This window comes from Chelonia mydas, chromosome 9 (genome assembly GCF_015237465.2).
Source record: "Chelonia mydas isolate rCheMyd1 chromosome 9, rCheMyd1.pri.v2, whole genome shotgun sequence".
NCBI classification, from domain to species: Eukaryota; Metazoa; Chordata; order Testudines; family Cheloniidae; genus Chelonia; species Chelonia mydas.
Genome location: NC_057855.1, coordinates 35,411,801 through 35,431,215, shown reverse-complemented (window position 1 = coordinate 35,431,215; position 19,415 = coordinate 35,411,801). Strand labels below are relative to the sequence as shown.

Below are 19,415 nucleotides of genomic sequence, written 5' to 3'. Positions count from 1 at the left end.
CTCTCCCCCCCATTTCCCTCACTGGCTCCTGGTCCCAATCTCCTTGCCCAGTGTGTTCCAGAGAGTTTCTCACTCCCTCTCCAGTCCCAGTTTAAAAGTCTTTCTCCAATCTACTCCTTTCCCTCCCTGCTGGTCTGGTTTTTGACCTCTCAGCATTAGACTTAGTTGCTTTTCTCCTCCACGATGCCTAGGCCTGGGTGTGGGGGGGTCACTGAGAGCACATTAGAGACAGGCTCATTGCTCTTATTTCCAGTGCCTGGTCCCAAGTAGCTGGGAGCAGCCATTACGGGTGAAGTCTAGCTTTGCTTCTGTTTCCCTGGGCTAGAGCATGCTTGGTCACTGTGTAGGGATGGCATGTGTGGCATGGTCTCTCTCAGCTAGCAGCTGTGAGGGGATGAAGCATGCTTAGTTGCTCTGTAGGGGTACACATGTGCAGCCCGGTCAGCGCTAGGAGCTGAGAGAGGCTTGAGTATGCTCATTGAGGATGGAATCTTCTGAGTTTTTTTGCTGCTAAAACCTTAGAAGTTTTTACTGAGCATGTGCAGATGGCAGTTTTTCAAATATGTCTCGCTTGGCCAAGTTTGGAGAGTGAGTCAGAACCACAAAAATCTGTAAGCAGTTTGTCCTTAGCTTTCCCCTTATGTCAGGGAGAGCTGGACAGCCTGCCCCACCCTGAGTGGTCAAATAGCCTGTAAAATGAGCCTTCCCTTCCCCAGAGAAGCCCTTTGCTTGATCTGCTGGCTGCAGACTTTGGGCTTCTCTTGGAGTCTGGAAGGAAGGTCAGCCCTTTGGCAGAGCAGCCCGCTGCTGAGGCCAGTCCTGTTCCCTTTATACTCTGAGACCTTCCTTACTCACGGCAGCTCTTCCTCTGGGCTTGCAGTTTCTGGCAGGTATTGCAAAGGGGAGCTGATCTCAATCCCCATTTCCATGGCAGATTATTAACCCCTTCGTGCCCTGGACTACTGTGGGGTTTTCACACCTGGTGGCATGTCCTTAGTCTAACACAGAGTACACTCAGAATGCTGTATAATGGAGACTGTGGGCTTTTGGTAGGTGGAAGCTCAGTGCATATAGATCAAATTAATTTTAAAGTGTGAGATTCAGGCAAGATGCTGTACAATAAGTGACCACCAGAAATGTGGCACACAGCGACATCATGAGGGGAGTATTACACTTCAGAACTGACTGATGTGGTGCCCATATGCATACCGTTTTCCACAGGAGATCTGGCCATTGAAATGTTGAGCAAATATGGTTGTGTGTATGCTCCAGTCTTGACCATAGTCCCTGTCATCACTAAGGAGTAGCAGCTAACCACTGCATGATCCAGGTTGCAGTTCAGTTTCTTTTTAAAGCTGATTATTGTACCTCCCTGTGAGAGAAACACACAAAAGAAGTCAGATGGGCCTGAAATTTTTTAGGTCAGGTGTGCAGCCAGGGTAGAATTTGGAAGGGGGGGGGGGTATGAAGTCATTTGAACTAGGGATTCTTGAGCTGTTAATATTTCAGAAGTCTTCTCACATATTTTTGCCTACATCTCGGTTAAAAATAGTGAGCAGGAGAGAAAAAATACATCCCTAGTTTCTCTATGGTGGGAACAAGGGCATACTACCAAGAAAGGTGCACAACTTGGAATATTAAAACATTTAGTGACTCATTTTTTGTACTCCATGCTACTGCCCGCTCTGTGGAACACGGGCAGCCACTACAGCTCGGAGTCTATAGCTGAGTTGTCAGCTGTCTCTGTCCCCTCCATGGTCCCTGTTATGCTCAGACTGAGGAAGCTGGTGTGGAAGCTCTATCAGGAGGACAGCTAATGCTCAACTCCACCAGCAGCTGTCCCCAGCTAGCCAACCATAGATGGTCCACCAGACTGGGACTTGGTTCTTGAAGCCAGACCACATCCTCCAGAGCTGGGGGAGTATTTCCTGAAAAGGGGAGCGGGGGGCAAACAGGCTCCCTTCTCCGCCCTTTGAACCAACACAAACAGGCTGGACGCTTTCCAGGTTTATAAGCAGCAGTGTGTTATTTACTAGTTCCCCTCCAACAGTTCAAGAGTGTACAACCTTGTGCAGCAACATATAAATGGACATAAACTTCCCCCTTAGCCGACACTCCAGGGAGGGAGAAGAAATATCTCCTCATCCTGAGATCCTGTATCTCCTGGCCCTGGCCAGCTTCCCCCTTGCACTTCCTTCTGACTTTTAACTGTTCCCATCTGATAGGTTGATTGCTCTCATTAGCTTGTTAGTCCCCTGCCTAATTTAGCCACTGAGCACCCATCTCCACTTAAGTCTACTCCAGGGGGAAAGAGTTAGTACCAGAGTGCTGGGTCAGCTCTAGGCTCCTAGCTCTCTGTCACAGGTGTCGTGGATGGAAGTGGCAGAGATGCAGGGATAGAGACGTCCCTCTATCCCTGGCAGCATACTTCTCTCACTGCCTCACTCCCCACACCCACGCATAATCACAGGACCTCCCTGATGGTCCCTCAGTTATGCCCTTCCTCCAGCCTTGGGGAACGTATTCCCTTTCCCCTAGCCATTCCATTCCAAGGCTCTCCATCACAACTCTGCTCTCCCAGTTGAAGCTCACGCTCTGACGTGGGCAGAAGCTGATTCAAGGAGGGAGCTGCTAGCTCTGCTCCCGAGTCAGCTTGAGGGACATCTCTTCTCTCCTGCCTTTGGGGACAGAGTTAAGGTTGATCGAGATGCTGGGTTGTAAGCATTCCCTTGGCTGTGCAGTCCCTGGTTTTCTCGGGTTTTAATAAGTTTACAGTGAGATTCTCTTAGAGATACATGGAAGGATCTTAAATGAGCATGTCCTAGTTCTCCAGTGCAGAGTTTGGGGGCTCTGAAATTCTGGAAGAACATGCAGAGCACAAGGCACTATGATCTGGCAGCGATCTTAACTCCACTGTAAGTGTGTGTGCTGATCCACCACCAGAGGAAGGGGAAATAATGCTCCAAACAGCACAATCCCAATTCCTCTTCTCAGGAAGTTTCTTTATGAAGTTAGAAGCAAAAACACAGCAACCCAAACACTCACTGCCCCTCAGGTTCTTGTCCTAGTCCCTTTCTCCGGATGCTCATGGTCCTTACAGCCCTCTCCAGCTGGCTCTTGCTTCCTGCAGATGTGTCCTTTCCAGGCCTTCCATCTGACAGGTGCAGGGCCTCTCCCAGGTCCTCTTCTCCCCCCAGGTCCCTCCAGCCTGCTCCCTTGCCTGACAGCATTATATGAAATTTCCTGTTGGGCACATGACTAAGAGGCAAGCACATGACCTACAAACTATAGCTCCCAGTTTTAAAGGATCCATAAATTGTAACAGGTGCAGTGGGATGCGGGCGTGCACCCCAAGCCTGAGTGTCCTGGCACAGCCACCTTCACAAAGTACATTGTAACTGAATTATTTATTATTACTGTTTAAACAATTTTTAGCAGCATGTGCTTCTCAGGCTGCAGCTCACATATCAAGTTATTCCACTATTCAGCTTGCAGTTAGCTTTTGCTCCAGTTAAAGCTTCTGGGGGGATATCAGAAGTGCCTAAACAGAGCATACTCCAATGTTCCAGCATAGACGTAATGAATCTGCACAAATTATTCCTACCAGTAAGGTATGTGTGTGTCCTGTCTAAGGGGCTGCTTACTGCTAGTATTTAGGTGTGTAGTAATATTGCTTTTGCAGTGTATATGCACCAATTTGATGGGAATTTATCCAGTAAGCCTCACTTCTTATTTTTTTCTAAAATTACTCAAACATTAGTATACTATTAGATTTAAAATTCACGCAAGGTAAAGAAGTGACTGAGTCAGTGTGCAGGGGGGGGTGCGGGAAAGGGGGGAAGGAATTGAAGTTAGACAACGGTGTAACTTACATTCTTGTGTACATTTTGACATCTCCATTTTCACTGGCTTCACGGTTTAGGACTGAGCGCCTTTGCTTTGTGTCTGATCTAGCAGCTTTGGGTGACAAAGATGAGCTGCATTAATTCCAGGAAGAGCAAATAGAAGATGAGCAAATAAAATTATATGGTGAAAAATTAAGAAATACAAATAAAAGTCTTCCTTGAGAAAGTGAGTTTGCAAATTTAGGGAGATATGAAACTGCATAGTTACATTCTGGATATTGATAATGCAGCATGCTGGATTCGAGTGCGTCTCTCATGGGGAAAAAAAAAAAAAAGCAAGCAGCATACAGATCACGCTTATTCTGTCCAAGTAGGATAGTTTTGTTCTCATGCAATGGGAGCAGGTGGTGGAAGGTTGTTTTGATGAGGTTAAAAAGCTCCTCCCATCTTTCCCCAAGCAGCAGCCTAATCTGCGTCAGCAGTAATTGTGTGCCTTGCACTGCTTTACAGTGAGGGTGAGTGCAAAAGATATATCAATATGAGGCATCAAACTGAGACCTAGATGTTCCGTTTAAGTGGCTGCTCATTTCCTTGAGCCATAACATGGGCTAAAGGTTAACTTACACATTCTCCGAGGAAGAACAGGTTTTTTTCTTTTTTTCTTTTAAGGTGTGTGTGTTTCATATTCTTTCCTACCTACAGAGGCTAAATATGATGTATGGTGTTGTTAATGCAGATTTTTTTTCCACTGGATTATTTGCTAATCAGACTACAGTACAGTGGAGATAAGAGAGAGATCTGTTGCCTAGATAGGAGGCTTTAATGAGCAACTGAACCCCCGGGAGCTGAAATCTGAAGTAGAATGATGCTGTTTTCTGGTCTCTTGTCATTTCTTCACTTGCTTCTTCTCAACCGTTTTCCAATGGGCCTAGTGAGCAGGAACTATCCAAGGTACTAGAATGCTGGCTGCTTGGCTGCTGAATACAAGCGGATTGCAGAAAGAGAGGAGAACCAGATTACTGCTTATATCAGAAGGTAGGCTTGCTCTTTGTTTGAGAATCCCTGATTAATCAACAGCAGCATCAACAGACTAAGGCAGCTGGAGAGAGCAAGCCTGCCTGTAAGTCACGGGGGAGAGAGACGATGCCACAAGCTAGACTGCTTCAAACCTTCTGTATCTGAGTGGCAATGAGAGAGAGAGCATCTTTTCTGCTGCAAGAAGCCATTTGGATAGGATGTTTTCTATTCCTTTCTTTCATTTATTTTTGTCTCCACAGAATACATTCAAATGAGGCACCTTAGCAATCTCTGTGTTATTGCATATGACGGTGGTGTAATCTTCTACGTTGTAAAGTGGGTAAACATCATCCAGTTTCTTCTCAGCTGGACCGAAAGCAGGGTGCTGTTTGTACCCTCCCATTATCTATGCCCTCTGTTCTCTGAATGTGGATTTAAAGAAGCAAGCACCTGTCTTCTCTTGCCACTGCATTTTTAAAAGCCAAACTTTAAAGGCCATTTTAATCCTATACCAAGAAGATCTTTAACATACCCACTGACTTCTAGTGATGCAGAATTCTACAATCTGGGCATCTTTGCCAACAAGATTTAATGCACTTTAACTGAAGAAAAACTGAGCCTAATAGCAAGTCTGTTTCTTATGGTGCTGAAATATTCCTTCAGACTGCACTGAGATAACCACAGGAAAGGGCTTTTACAGACAAAAGTCACCTTTGATTATTGCACTTAGCAGTCCCCGTGGACTTAAATTTTGGTATGTACATGTTTTTAAAAATTCTCTGAGCATGTTAATAGAATACAGTGCTAATTAGAGAAGGTTAAAAAAAATTATACTTACAAAACTGGAATAATTTGTAGTCAGGGATGTCTAATGCCAAAGTTTGCTTATCTGTTTTTGGCAGATTAATCAAACTATTCCTTAACTAAACAATGCTGTAAATGTATCTCAGACTCTTTTATGTACCTACACACATTAGCTATGTTTATAATAGGAACATTTTGAGCTGGATTTTTCATTTGTAAAAAGCAGAGCTAAATTATTAAAAACATTCTTTGCTATATTCTGATGTATTAATTGATATGATTCATAACATCTGTGTTAGTTACTTATCAGACATGCCACACTATTAATATTTTACAACATTTTAATACATTACTCTTAGTAGTAAAATCTCCATTTCATTTTCTTAAGGGAGGAAAAAAATCACATACACAGGAAGCTCTTTCTTTCTTTCTTTCTTTCTTTCTTCTGAGTTCAAATACACATCTATGTTTGCCCGTAATGTTTTTCTAATTCTCCCCAGTAGTATAAGGATAATCTAAATCTCATAATTACACTGAGTGCTTGCTGTTACGAATGCAGATTTGTTACATTTTAATACATGTATTTTGGATGAAACATATTCTATCTTTTTGAAAAGGCACCTTGATCAAAGTGTCTTTTTGCAAAGTAAACAACAACAGCTCTCTAAATTCTAAAGCAGAGAGGAGACATTGTAGGCAGTGATCTTTCTGCTGCCCAAAATGCAGCATGAAGTGACTCAAATTCCAAGGTTTTGGGGTTTTGTTTTTTTTTAAACTCTTGATCGAATGACCTTTACACTTGAAAGGTGAAAGTTTATAGCCACTTTCTTAAATACACATAGCAGGTTTTTTTTTATTCTTCCCAAAGAGCCAGTTTTAACCTCTTCAAGTGAAGGTTTTAGCATCACTTAGCGTCTGTGTCTTTCACTCAGGTGCTGGTGCCTATCACTCATATTGTGCAGTGTAATGACTGCAAGATGGATAGTATGTAATCTTAGCAAAGATAACTTGTAAAAAATTATTTGCATTTAAGACTAAATTAGCTTCTATTTAATAAAAAAAAATGATCAAACTACATGGTACGACTTAGGAAAGCCTGAGTGCCTAATTCATAGAGACTTTGCTCTCTATTTGACATTAGAATCTAGTGTAGTACTACTTAGGCAAACAACATGCCTGTTCATTATTTGCCTTTTATTGATGCATTGCTTGTTCATGCTTCTCCTTTTAACAATTAATCAGATCAAATATTTAACATATGGAAGCTTGCCTGGCACAGGGGTAGAAATATTATGAGAGGTATAGAAGCGATTTCATGGAAGGCAGCGTCTCTTTCCACTTGCTGATGTATTTGCAGTCACTTCTTTTGGTGAGGGAAAAGTATACTGTCTACCCCCTAATACCATGAAGCCCTTATTAATGGGGCTGTAGTCACCAGTTTGTGAAAATCAGATGTGGTCTGTTTACTTTGCACTTATTGCCTTGCAAGCTACTGGAACACTGCAGCACAAACTCAAAGGGCAGGGTGGCAATTTAGCATTCTTGATCTGTGCAAAATGCTTTTGAAATGTTGCATTTTGCTGAGATAGCTGACAAGTAACACTAGAGTGAATGGGGTGTAAAAGAGAGGAGCGTGAGTATGCAGGGAGTAAAGCAGGAATGAAGTGGAATACATATCCCCCACGAATCCGGGGTTGGATTCATGACATGTACTACATCACTGTTGAGTTCTGTCAGCCTTAGTCCTCCTATGTTTAAAAAAACAAAATGCCTCCCATTGATTTGAGAAGAAAGCAATCAGCGCCTTTGTCACTATTTAAACAAGCTCCTTCAGTTTAACATCAACATTGCCATTTTTCAATGTAGCACAGCTGCATTTTGAGGCTATCAGGCAGGGTGAAAAGCAACTGTGAAGATTCTTGGGGTGGCCTAACCATGAATAAAGGTGGAGCCACTTCTCTGAATTTTACAACATAGCAACAGCATGATATTACACGCAATCACTGCACTTAGTAGTCTGACTTTAGCATTCCTCACACATAGATTGTGCATTTTCTGGACGGTGTTAGTTTTTTAATACTAGGATTCTGTATATTATGCATCAGATCAAATAGAAAATTGTATTTCAAATGTATAAAGATATACTAGAGTATGTCATAGCAGCTTTGTGAAACACCATGCATTATTTACCCACATTTTCAGAAATCACATCTGAAGTATTACAATTCTCTTATATTCAGTCCTGTTAATAGGCAAAAATCAGTCAGGGAACTGCTTGCACTTGCCAGTAAACTGTATGCATTTGTAGAAGAGTTGGCAAAAATCTAATTTAATTTCTTTCATGCGGACAGCTGATTGCATGGGCAGTGTCACTGTAAGCTGCTCCATGTTGCCCTCATAATGTCTCTCAACTTTGACTTGGAGGAGAGAAGAAGGTGATGAGACTTTCAGATCTTGATGTTTTTTGAAGAAGGGGTTATCCTGCCCGAACTGCAAAAAACTGTCCTGCTAATGTACAGCGATTAACTTCCAAGGCCTTCCCCAGAATGCTTACTCATTGATATTATGGAACATCAATTTGTTACATTTTTGCATGCTATTCTATTGTGTACATTAATAAATATAATGGTATTCACAGTAGCATAGCACATTTATGGGGATAAATATAGGACCAGTCTTTATAGGCTTGCCAAATCATCCAGCATATACAGCTACACTTGAGAAAATGACCAGATTTATTGTAATTGACACATTTGCTTTTCATGTAATTTTTATGAAATGAAGTGTATGCCTTGGATACCTTTTTAGTTATGTCCTCACTGTAGGATGGATTGCCAAAAGTGCTCAATGAAATCAGTGGCATTGACTTATCATTACCATTCCATACCACTGACTTCACTGGGAGCAGAATTAGGCTGACATTTAGGTGTTTTTGAAACAGCCCCCTCCCCATGTATATATATCCACACAGAGAGGGGTGGAAAGTGGTATAAGAGAATTTTCCAAATTACGCGATCTCCATGTCACAATTAGCCAGTATTTTCCGGTTTCAGAAATCAAAAGCACTGAAAGCAAGTTGATTATGCAAGTGGCCCTATGATTCTCTTCCCCTCATCACCAGCTAATTAAAACTCCAGGAGCACTATATGCACAACAGGGGTGACAAAATGTTGCCTCACCTCAGGCTTACATTACATATTTAGTGATTTACAGATGTGTAATCAAATGTAAATGTACTCAAACAGAATACTTGCTTGACTTTTCTCTCCTCTGATAGATGACTGGAAATGGTTTGTTGTCTGAGTTTACCAGAAATTAAACCTTTGGTCAGCAGTTGATCAGTGTTGTCCACAACCTACATTACCAAGAGAGAGTGACAGACCATGTATATTATGACTCAAAGGGCCACATGTATTGGTTACACATTCTCACCAGTCTGGATATTCAAGTAATAAAATGTCTGAAGCGACACAATTGTGCATTAACAAAAATCAGCCTGTCTTATTACACTGGATAGATTAATAAAGTAACAATGTTTACAGTAATACGTACTCTAAGCTTTGACTGGTCCCAGCTGTTTGAAGTTTATGCCCTATTTAAGCATGGCAGATACAAGTTTCAAATACTGGCAAATGCCATGAGATTGCAAAATTCAAAAATTATACCAGATACTTAGGATCTGATCCAGCAAACACTTGCTACTGATCTCACTACTTATTTTAATATGTAGTGCCACTGATGTCAATACAACACACTGAATCCTTTGGGACTAAGCAGACAGTGATATGCTTAGTATAAAGTGATTGCAGGAGTGGGCTTCAATGGGACTACGACAGTAGAACTGTGATCAGTAGTGTTTGCAAAATTGCATCCTTAAATTGTAAACTATTTGTGGCAGGGAATGTGTCTTATTCTATGTTTCTAAAACACCAAAGAAATGTACAGTGCTATCTACATGATCAGTAATAAATAGCAACTAATACAATAACACAATATAATAAAATATCTGGCCACTGCATACAGCAAAACAGAGACTCATCTCTAATGAGCACATGTATGTTTGCCTTCCCCATATTGCTTTGACCTCGGGCTTAATATAAATAAAAAATAAAATTCTTCGTACCATGAGCCTTAGCTAAGCAGCTCTTTTATATTGTTTAATGCCTGCATATTTTAAGCCTCAGAAAAAGAGAACACGGAATAAAATGCAGTAACCAAGTCATGTGGAGGACATGTAATAAACAAATTAAGTTCTGCATGCCTCAGTGAAAAAGATCAGAATAATTCTCCATTGAATAATTCTTTGGGGCCTGATCAAAGTCAACTGAAGTCATTGGGAGTATTTCTATTGACCAATGAACTTTGGATCAGCCCCCAAAACCTCATCAACATATAATAAATATATTCTTCAAGGATGAAATTCTGTCCCCAGTGAAACCAATGGCAAAACTTCCTTTAACTTAATGGAGTCAGGATTTCATGGTTGAATGAACCTTACCTTAAAGGAACTCTATCACTACCTCATGTGCTATTGTTTTATGTATGCTGAAAGGGTACATGTATGCAGCATTTTGGACCGAATGGGAGCAAGCCTTCCAGCCCAGGTCAACAGACTCAGGCTAGGGGGGCGAGTGTTAGCGCTCTAAGAATAGCTGTATAGACAGCACTTTGAAGTTGCAGTCTGGGCTGGAGTTTGGCTCTGAAGTCCATCCCCCTTCCTAGGCTTCAGAACTTGAACCGCAGCTTCCAAGCGCTCTCTATACAGCTATAGTTAGAGTGCTAGCGTGAGCCCTGCTACCCCAAGTCTGTTGACCCAGGCTGGGAGGCTCACTCCCAATTGTTCCAAAATGCTGTGTAGACATATCCAGAAAGTGTTTGGCTAAATGTAAATGACCTTAAAATAAGGGAAAGGACTAGATTCTAAATCTCTAGTTAAAAGAAAACAAACTCTGGAGACAGAACAATTCTGAGTCTAGTCCTGTGTTCCATAATCAAGCAGAATTTAAACTGAAGGCAAAAGGAGGTTTGTCGGAGTAAGGGCTGCCATCTCATGCCCTACAGTTCCATAACTCACAATATTATGAACGTAGCCATGTTGGTCCAAATTCACTTCTGTTGAAACACCAATAAAATTACACAAAAACAAGGCTGCCAGGTTGACTCTGCTCTTAGATCCTTAAAATAGGTGCTGATCCTGCATATTGTTCTATGCAGAGAGACTCCTGTGCCCACACAGAGCCCCAGTGGATTTAAAAGGGGGACTTCTGCGTGGGTGCAGAGGGCTTGCCTGCAGGAAATAGATTGCATGACTGGGGCCTTAGTCCTTTCTGACTTTTAAGATTTTAACTGCCCAACTTTAATGTTACTCTAAAGTCATTTTTACATTTATATTTTTTGTTTTGTAAAAAAAGGGAAGTAAAGGCAATGAAATTGTCTGTATTTAATGGGACACCAAAAATATTTCCATCTGAACCTGACTTACTTTTGCTACCAGTAACAGCTAAAATTACTAAATAGAAAAGAATAGTCTTTTTGGTTGGTGGAGAGGGGAGGACCTCTACCTTTCACAGTTTGGTTTCCTTTGTGAATTTGTCTCATGGTCTGGGCTGTGCCCACAGGTGCACAGTGATTATTGGAATCTATCAGAGATTTTCATTTTGGGTTTAAAACTAATAACTGTCCACATCAGAATTTTACTTATCCAGCAGCATGAAATAATGCTGAAATGGGCCTGGAAACATAACACTATATAACAATGAGAGGAAATATTTTGATGCTAGTTAAACAGTGGATCCTATGCTACAGTCCACGTTCAGACAGAACTCCCATTGCCTGCTCAGTAAGATCAGTTAAGGTGTTCTCACTGTCCTGGCATTGTTCTTATGCTGCATTATGATTACATAGACTCAGTCCTTGTCTGAGAAATGATACCATCCTTCCTCCTCATATAACCCAGACCCGGCATGACTTTGACAAGTTACTTTAGTTTTTCTGTGCCTCAATTCTCCCTCTGTGAAATGGGGATAATAGTACTTCTCTCATTGGGCATTGTGAGGATAGATACATTAAAAGACTGTGAGGTGATGGAGACTATATGAGAACCTAAGACAGAAAAAATGTTCACACTTTATATGAAGATTCTATTTATAAAGGATTGACAAATGGTTAATATATATTAATAAATAGCCAATTGTTATAGAGTCCAAGAAATTGCTTGAAACTATGGCTTACAACCCCCTTATGTTTATAGCCATATACAATGCATGCTACTTATGATTAATATGTTACAATCATTTATTAACTCTTTTTATAAATGGCACTTCAAAGTGTGATTTAAAAACATTAGTAAATAAGATGAACCTAGGACCTGAGGTAGGCTCCTTACTCCACTGTGCTGAGCACTGTACAAACACAAAGGGATCCAGAGTCCTTGCCTTGAAGAGTTTACAATCAACTGAAGGACAAGATACAATTTAGCGAATGTAATAAACAATTGGAAGGAGAGGAGGGAAAGGGGAGCAGAGAAACAGTATTAAGATCACATGATAACACAAACTTACAATATCCATAACCTGATGGTTCTGGGTAACTTAAATGAAAAGGGTTTTTTTTTTTGTTTTGCCTTGTTTGCTATAAATTTAGGTAGGAGGCTGGCCTCAAAAATATTTCCTGCCAAGCGCTGCAAATTGCTGCTGACAACATATTATCTGTAATAAATTGTAAGCTATTTGCTCACTGATTAAGGTATCATGTGTCTTTCAACCTGCAGGAAGTGTTGCTTTCCTTCGTCCATTATCTCCTGCAAGATGATGAGTTCTAATCAGGAGGAGGTCACGTTGGGCACTTTTCTCCAGTATATTGAAGATATGGGGATGAAGGCCTATGATGGCTTGGTTATACAGAATGCATCAGACATTGCTCGAGAGAATGATCGCATGAGGAATGAAACAAACCTGGCTTACTTGAAAGAAAAGAATGAAAAACGCCGAAAACAAGAAGAAGCAATAAAACGGTAAATATATCAATAAAAAGAACATGGTTTGCCAGGAAGTGGTCATGAGAAAATTATCCCATTGACTATTGGCTTCAGCTGTATGGTCCGTAAAACTGATTGAAAAGTAAGGGGCCAGACCTTGAGCTGGTACAAATCAGCATAGCTCTAGTAACATCTCTGTAGCTAATGCTGATTTACACCAGCTGAGGATCTGGACCCACACTGAGCTGTTAATCTCATATGTTTTACAGTATGCATGAGTGACAGAGTGGCTCTGTCCTCAGAAATCTGAGAAAGACGATACTCTTAACTAACAGAATATATCTCTAACCAAAGGTATGAGTTTGGGACCCTCACCAGTGTGATTTCTAAATAAAAGTTAGATTGATGTGAATTAAATTGCATTTCTTGGAAGAGTTAGGAACTGATCCTACAAACACTTTCAAATATGTAATTTATGCATATGAGTAATCCCTCCAGTGGAACATCTTGTATAAAGTTAAATACATTCCTATGTGTTTGCAGGATTGGGACATTAGGGAATATTCCTTGTGGCTCAAAATAGATTATTCTTGATTTGATGCTTTTATATAAAAAATTTACTTTAATAATATCAGAGAACTCAGATAATTTATTTGCTATTTATGGCATCTCTTCATCATCCTGCTCTCTCTGAAGCCATCAGAAGCTTTATCATTCATTTCAATGGAAATGGATTAGACTCCATATATGCACAAAAGGTCTGATTCTGTAAATATTCTATATACTGAACTCCCATAGATTTTAATGTGCAGTTTAAGAACAGAGTGCTTACTGGATCTAGCCTCAAATTCCCATGGATGTCAATGAGAACTATGAACTTTCACGGACAGGAAAAAAGGATGAGCAAAAGACATATTTACATATGCAAATCTGCCATTGATTTGAGGGAAAGGACAAATTGTATAAATACAAACCACCCATCTAAGTGCTAAACTTGCATATGCAAATGAAGGATTTGAACACACACACACAGATAGGAGGCCCTTTGACTATTTCCCCCAGTGTGAATCTTCAGCATAGTAATATAAGTGATTAAATGTTGCAAAAAGTACCTTGCACTGTACAGGTAAAGCAGACCTGCTGTGCTGCTGAACGTTCCAGGGACACCTTAATAGTCCATTAATTCTGATGGAATGTTAATAGAGCAATAGAAGTAGATCTGGCGCTCCGGGGGGAAAAGCAACAAAAGCCGAAATTGCGACGGCCATGTTTGCTGATGTCTTTGGATTTTCTGTTTGAATACTCCTTTTGTTTTTGGGGAAGGGGGAAAAGACAGTGTGACATGGTAGGTGAACAGCGATCCGTAATCAAACATGTGCATTTTGGAATCTTCTGAGGGTAGGATATCCTGACAGGGATTTGTGGGACGTACTGTATTTAGAGTGCTTCAGAATGTTTGGGAGTGGAGACCGTAGTTTTTTTGGTGGTTCAGCTGTAATACATATGACGTTATAAGGTTACATTAACTGGCCATAAGGAAAGCAAGTTAGTTTTCTGTTTTGGTTTATGCTGGTTGTGCTTTTGTTTAATTTGTGCCATCTTGGTTTCCTTTCTGTTTTCTCTATGTAAGCAAACAAGCTATATAATGTATATATTTGTTCTTTCCCTCTCTCGTACACTCACTCACACACACACACACACACACACAACTTACCCACTGTTGGATTTTAACAGGTAAATATCTGTGCAACATATTAACATAGACAGTTCCACAGACCTCACGCTTGGGAAGGAAGAAAAGACACAGAAGCCACATCTGCCCGAGAGGAATATTGCCAGAAATGGCCTGTTGCTGCTAATGCTGGCTGATCTCCTATGTTGGGTGCCCTGGAGCTCTAGCGTAGATGAGTTATTAGTTACTAGCACCCCTATTCACTGTCACCTACATGCCATGGCAGCAGGCAGCCTGTCGAAAATAAAATGGCCCAGGTGGAGCTGATCCTAGCAATAGGGGAAATTTGTTGATAAACTTCCCTGGTGTAAACAAAGAAACAAGGAAACCACAAGAAAGGTGTTAATGTCTTGGTTTTGTTTTTAGTTAGTGGATGGCAAATAGAGCATTTGGCAAATTGTTTCAGCTGGGGAAAAAAGGATTTTTTTTTAAAATGTCAAAGTCATTCAAAGCATTTGGACACTTTGTTTCGGTGATAAAAAAAATAAAATCACCAGAGTCAAAATGAGCCAATTGTTGGGGTTGTTTTATTTATTTAGTTATTAATTTTTCAGTTCAGCCACCAAACAATCAAACTGTGCCCAGAATGACGTGGGTGTGGAAATGAGTCCATCCTGGGCTGAGGAAACAGGCCAACCACCCACAGCCAGACCATGCTTCCCAGATTTGTGTGCCAGGCATGGGTCGGTGGGGTAAAAATCTCTCCTTTCTCAGGCAGAAAGGAGTCAGGGGTGTGTTGGGTGGAGGTAGATATGGGGATGGATTTGCATCATGCCACCCAGAGGTCTTTCAGGAAGGATAATAAAACGTGAGGCTACAGTACCATTCTGATGGAGCTCTCCTTAACAGCAGGGATCCTCCTGGGGGCTGTTGCTGGCTTCAGAAGTGCTTGCAGTGGAGAGACACAGCCAGGGAGCTGGTATGTCTGAGGGGCACCACATCTGCATGGAGGCATAAAAACTCTTTGAAAATGGCCCTGGCCTCTTTCTGAATGTTCCATGGGCTGGGAAACAAGTTATAACAATTTCCTCAAAGGAATCCTGATGGAGTTTTCCTTTCCTTTAGCTCCCTCCCACAGGCTTCCCTGCACAGAGTCTGGGGTGGGAAAGGGGGAGGGGCTATTTTCCCCTTTTATTAGGAGAACTGAAAACTGTGATAATCTAGAAGAAATCTGACTTGTCTAAAAGAGCAATGACATCAAAAGCCACTTAAGTTGATTGCAAGCAAGTCTGCTCCCTGTGGAGACATCAAGGGATTTATCCAGCGCCATGTTCCCTGTTGACAAGTGGCAGGCATAAAATATGGCATGGGATTATTAGTTTCCCTCTTTGTTTCATGCAACTATCCTTAAGTATTTGCACTATTAACTCTTTGGACTTTTAGATTACTTTTGGTTCCTGCACATGTGATCTAGAGAGCGACAGTGGTTGTTAGGGAACACATGCAGGCATAAAATCATGAAAAGACCAGAGACTACATGAGGAAGTGTGCCAAGGTAAAAAACTCAAAACAAATATTATGGTTTGGGTGAGAGGTGTTCATGACTGAGGATACAATTTTCAAAACATTCCCTGGAATTCATAATACCATTTTTGGGAGCCATTCATTTTGAGTATAAAATGATTCTTTTTAGAAAAAGGTTGATCATGGTTGTTAACAAAATAGGATGGAGTAACTTATTTATTTTCTCAGTTCCATGGGTAGAACCTTTTAAGATAAGCAAAATAGTTCAGTGAAATGAATTAGATGGTGCCAGTGTTCTGCAAATATAATGTGAAAAATGACCTACAAAAAATTAAAATGCTCTTGTATTATACATTTTTCTTGAGAAAGGGTTGGGAGTGCTACATCACATTGTATTTGTGCGCTAACAGTGGCATTGATGTACCTTTTGGTATGATTGTTAATTCAACACATGTTGATAGGTTAATTATGGAAGAAATATTGTATGGATCATTTTGTAAGTTACAAGAAATAAAACGTGCCTCATATTGAACTGAGCAAAAATTTAGTCTCTCTCTCATCTTGCTGGACCAAGTCAGCTGATCTGATCGGAATTTTTGACCTAATTTTAGCTCAGTATTTAATGGTTATGTAAAGAAAACAAGGATAATGTGCTGAGAAAGGGCTGCGATTAAACAGTAAATATGTTTTCATACAAAGTTAGCACCGACTTTCTGGACATACTGATTTCTTGTATCTTATTTTTCTGGTCTTACTATTTTAGGGTAGAGACAAGGTGGCTGAGGTAATATTTTTTATTGAACCAACTTCTGTTGGTGAGAGAGACAAGCTTTCGAGCTTACACAGAGCTCTTCTTCAAGTTTGAAGACTGGTCTATCCAGCATGACAGGAAACTATTAGCGGTACATTGCCATATTGCCTACAGAGTTTATGTGTTACGAATACAACGTTAAGAAGCATTACGGCTTCCATTAGGAATCGAGTTGCAATGCCGGAACATGTGTCTTAGCCACTCTTAATAGAAAACAGTGGACCACCTACTGGAGGCAGCACTTCTGTGACTAAAACGCCTGGTTGCCTCTTCTATACAGGGTGCCCGGGGGGAAGGTTGAGTATTTTGGGTTTATCCTCAGGCACCCATGATGGCAGGCATTTGCCTGCCAGCTCGTCCATAGTTGAAACATAAATTCAAAAGGCTTTAAGCCTATTAAACTTCCGTACCCTTGTCCATGCTACCTTGCCCTATATAAAAACTCAACTGGAAAGCATTTTTTTTAAAAAATGCATGAATTCAAATTCTCATGTGAAAACTGAAATAACAGTCACATCAGCCATATGAAGTCACTGGGGTTGCATGACATATAAATTAGTGTAAAAATGATGTCTGTACATTCAACAGTTTTGTCCTACAGTTTTCCACGCCTCAGCTGCCAATTCTATAGAGAATATTTTTATCTTGATGCACATGTAAAAATGTAACTCCCCTCATGCTAATCTGATGGTGTGAGTGACCACGAATCTCCACCCATCAAGATTTGGACATAGCTGTAAGAGTATTTCTTCCTGTTTCAAGCAGTTAACCTTGCTCGCAGACCATTTCTAGCACTGTGAAATGGCATTGTGGAAAGCTTTGTTTTTGCTTGTTATTGGGAGTAAATAAACAGATGCCGACATGAAGGAGGAGCTTTTAGTAGTGCTGTTTTGAGTTAGAGCTAACAGATATGGGCCAGCCAGCCAAAAGCAGAATTAAGCTCTTCTAATAAAGAAGGAATTGTAATGAACAGCTGTCATCCTAACCTCTCTTCCCTATGGCAGATCACATATTGAAGACTAACCCATCAGCAAAATGTAAGATAATATTTTCTCTCTCTCTCTCTCTCTCTCTCAATATTTATTTTTAAGGGTGTGGAGGCACTGTCTGTAGTTTTCAATGGTTATGTCCTCAGGTTTCTTTCTAAATAGGACATAGGACATCCTTCAGCTAAAAGCTAGACATTTGTAAATGTATGTAACTGCAAACAAGGATGAAAAATATTTTGGTCCATGGGTTTATTTACTGCTAAATGCTCTATTTAGCAGAGAAAATGTGTAATCTTAGAGTAACAAAATAGTGTGCATGGAGATGTTAAAGTGCTTCTACCAAAATGTTTATATCAGAATAAAAATAGCCTAAGGAAAGTCTTTTCATTACCAACTTACAGTTCACAATGAACTTAATTTCAGTAATATGTTGATATTGAGAAAATACTTTAGGCAAAAGAATGCATGCACTTGTTTTTTTTAACTAGTAAAAATATTTGCCAGTCATTGAAATTGTGCTCAGTCAACTACACATTTCAAAATACATGTTAGAATATTCATGCTCAGCAGATAATGTTTGCAGCCAGACCTCAAGAAAAAACACAAAAGTGGAATAAATGCAGCCATTGTGGGTGATAGGCTCAGTGAAAACATCTGCAAGTGCAGATATGGGGTTCTGTTGAGAGGTTGTTAATTATGAGCTCATCAGTTTATTGCTTTACAATACAAGGTTTACCATTCAGTGACAAAGGAGATTTTCTGACATAACCTGATGTTTTAATCAAGAGGCATGTGCTGTTGAGGAACTTAATCAGTAAAAGTTCTGATTTCTTCATGATTCTCCATTACATGCTGTATAGTAACTCTGTGGAATTTATACTGGGATACAAGTCATATTATGGTGGAGCTGGTCACAACACTGTAGTTAAGGTTCTGTTAGAGATTTCAGTTTAACACAGGACTTTAAAAACTTTGTTTTGTGAAAATCTCAAATCATCTTATGATCACATGTCGTTCAGTTAGTGTAGCAACATCTTTTCTACCCATAGCAAGTAAAATATTTGCCCTGTTGACCTCTGCATGTATTTTCTTACATTTATAAGTAAATAGATGAGATGATCCAGCTGACAAATCCTCCTTCCCAAATGCTCAGAGCCATATGGCTACCCATATTAGTACAATACAAAATAAACAACCCCCAAAGCAAATGTATTACTATTGTCATTCCTGAAATATTACTTTAGGGCAGTCTTGCAAAACAAGTCAATATTTACCAGCTGAGGGAAACAACTACTTGCTGTCTGGTACTGTGACAGCACTGCCAACCCCAAGTGATCAAAATCAGAAAACAGAGAAAAATAATCATGAGATTGGTATAAAAATAATGAGATTCATTTCAAGTAAATCTTATACAGTTTTGAGGGTCTCTCTCTTCTGATATTTAACTTGTAATGTGAACAGGTGAGCTCCCCCAGTGCTCGCCACCCCACAAAGCCTAGTTGTTTCGACTTGGCTTCCATTAGCCATATTTAAAAGGACAAAAGAGAATGGACATAGATGGCTCAGAGGACTGGTAATGGGATACAGGGCCCTTCCTCTTGAAGTCACTAGTTCAAATACAGCCCAAGTCAATAATGGTTGACAGTTATTGCTACCTGTTTGCTGTGTGGTAACCGGTGTGACATGGACTGCTGACCTCATTCCAGTTTCTGTGGCTAGATGTTCTAGTGGCCAGATGTTCACATTATAACTTACAGCCTGGCTAGCACTCTTGGCA

At 40.5% G+C, this 19,415-nt stretch overlaps 1 protein-coding gene across 2 annotated transcripts in view; it reads left to right on the top strand.

Moving 5' to 3' along the window:
- The first annotated feature begins 3,621 nt into the window (after nucleotides 1-3,621).
- NYAP2 (neuronal tyrosine-phosphorylated phosphoinositide-3-kinase adaptor 2) overlaps nucleotides 3,622-19,415 on the top strand; it is a 179,109-nt gene continuing 163,315 nt past the window's right edge. The window contains exons 1-3 of one of the 2 annotated variants that reach the window (XM_043522822.1): nucleotides 3,622-4,880; nucleotides 5,123-5,616; nucleotides 12,436-12,678. In XM_043522822.1, coding sequence (XP_043378757.1) covers nucleotides 12,473-12,678 — 206 coding nt within the window. In that variant the 5' untranslated portion in view covers nucleotides 3,622-4,880; nucleotides 5,123-5,616; nucleotides 12,436-12,472. Of the gene's footprint in view, nucleotides 5,617-12,435; nucleotides 12,679-19,415 lie in introns of both variants that reach the window. The other variant, XM_037909492.2, reaches the window with a different exon arrangement.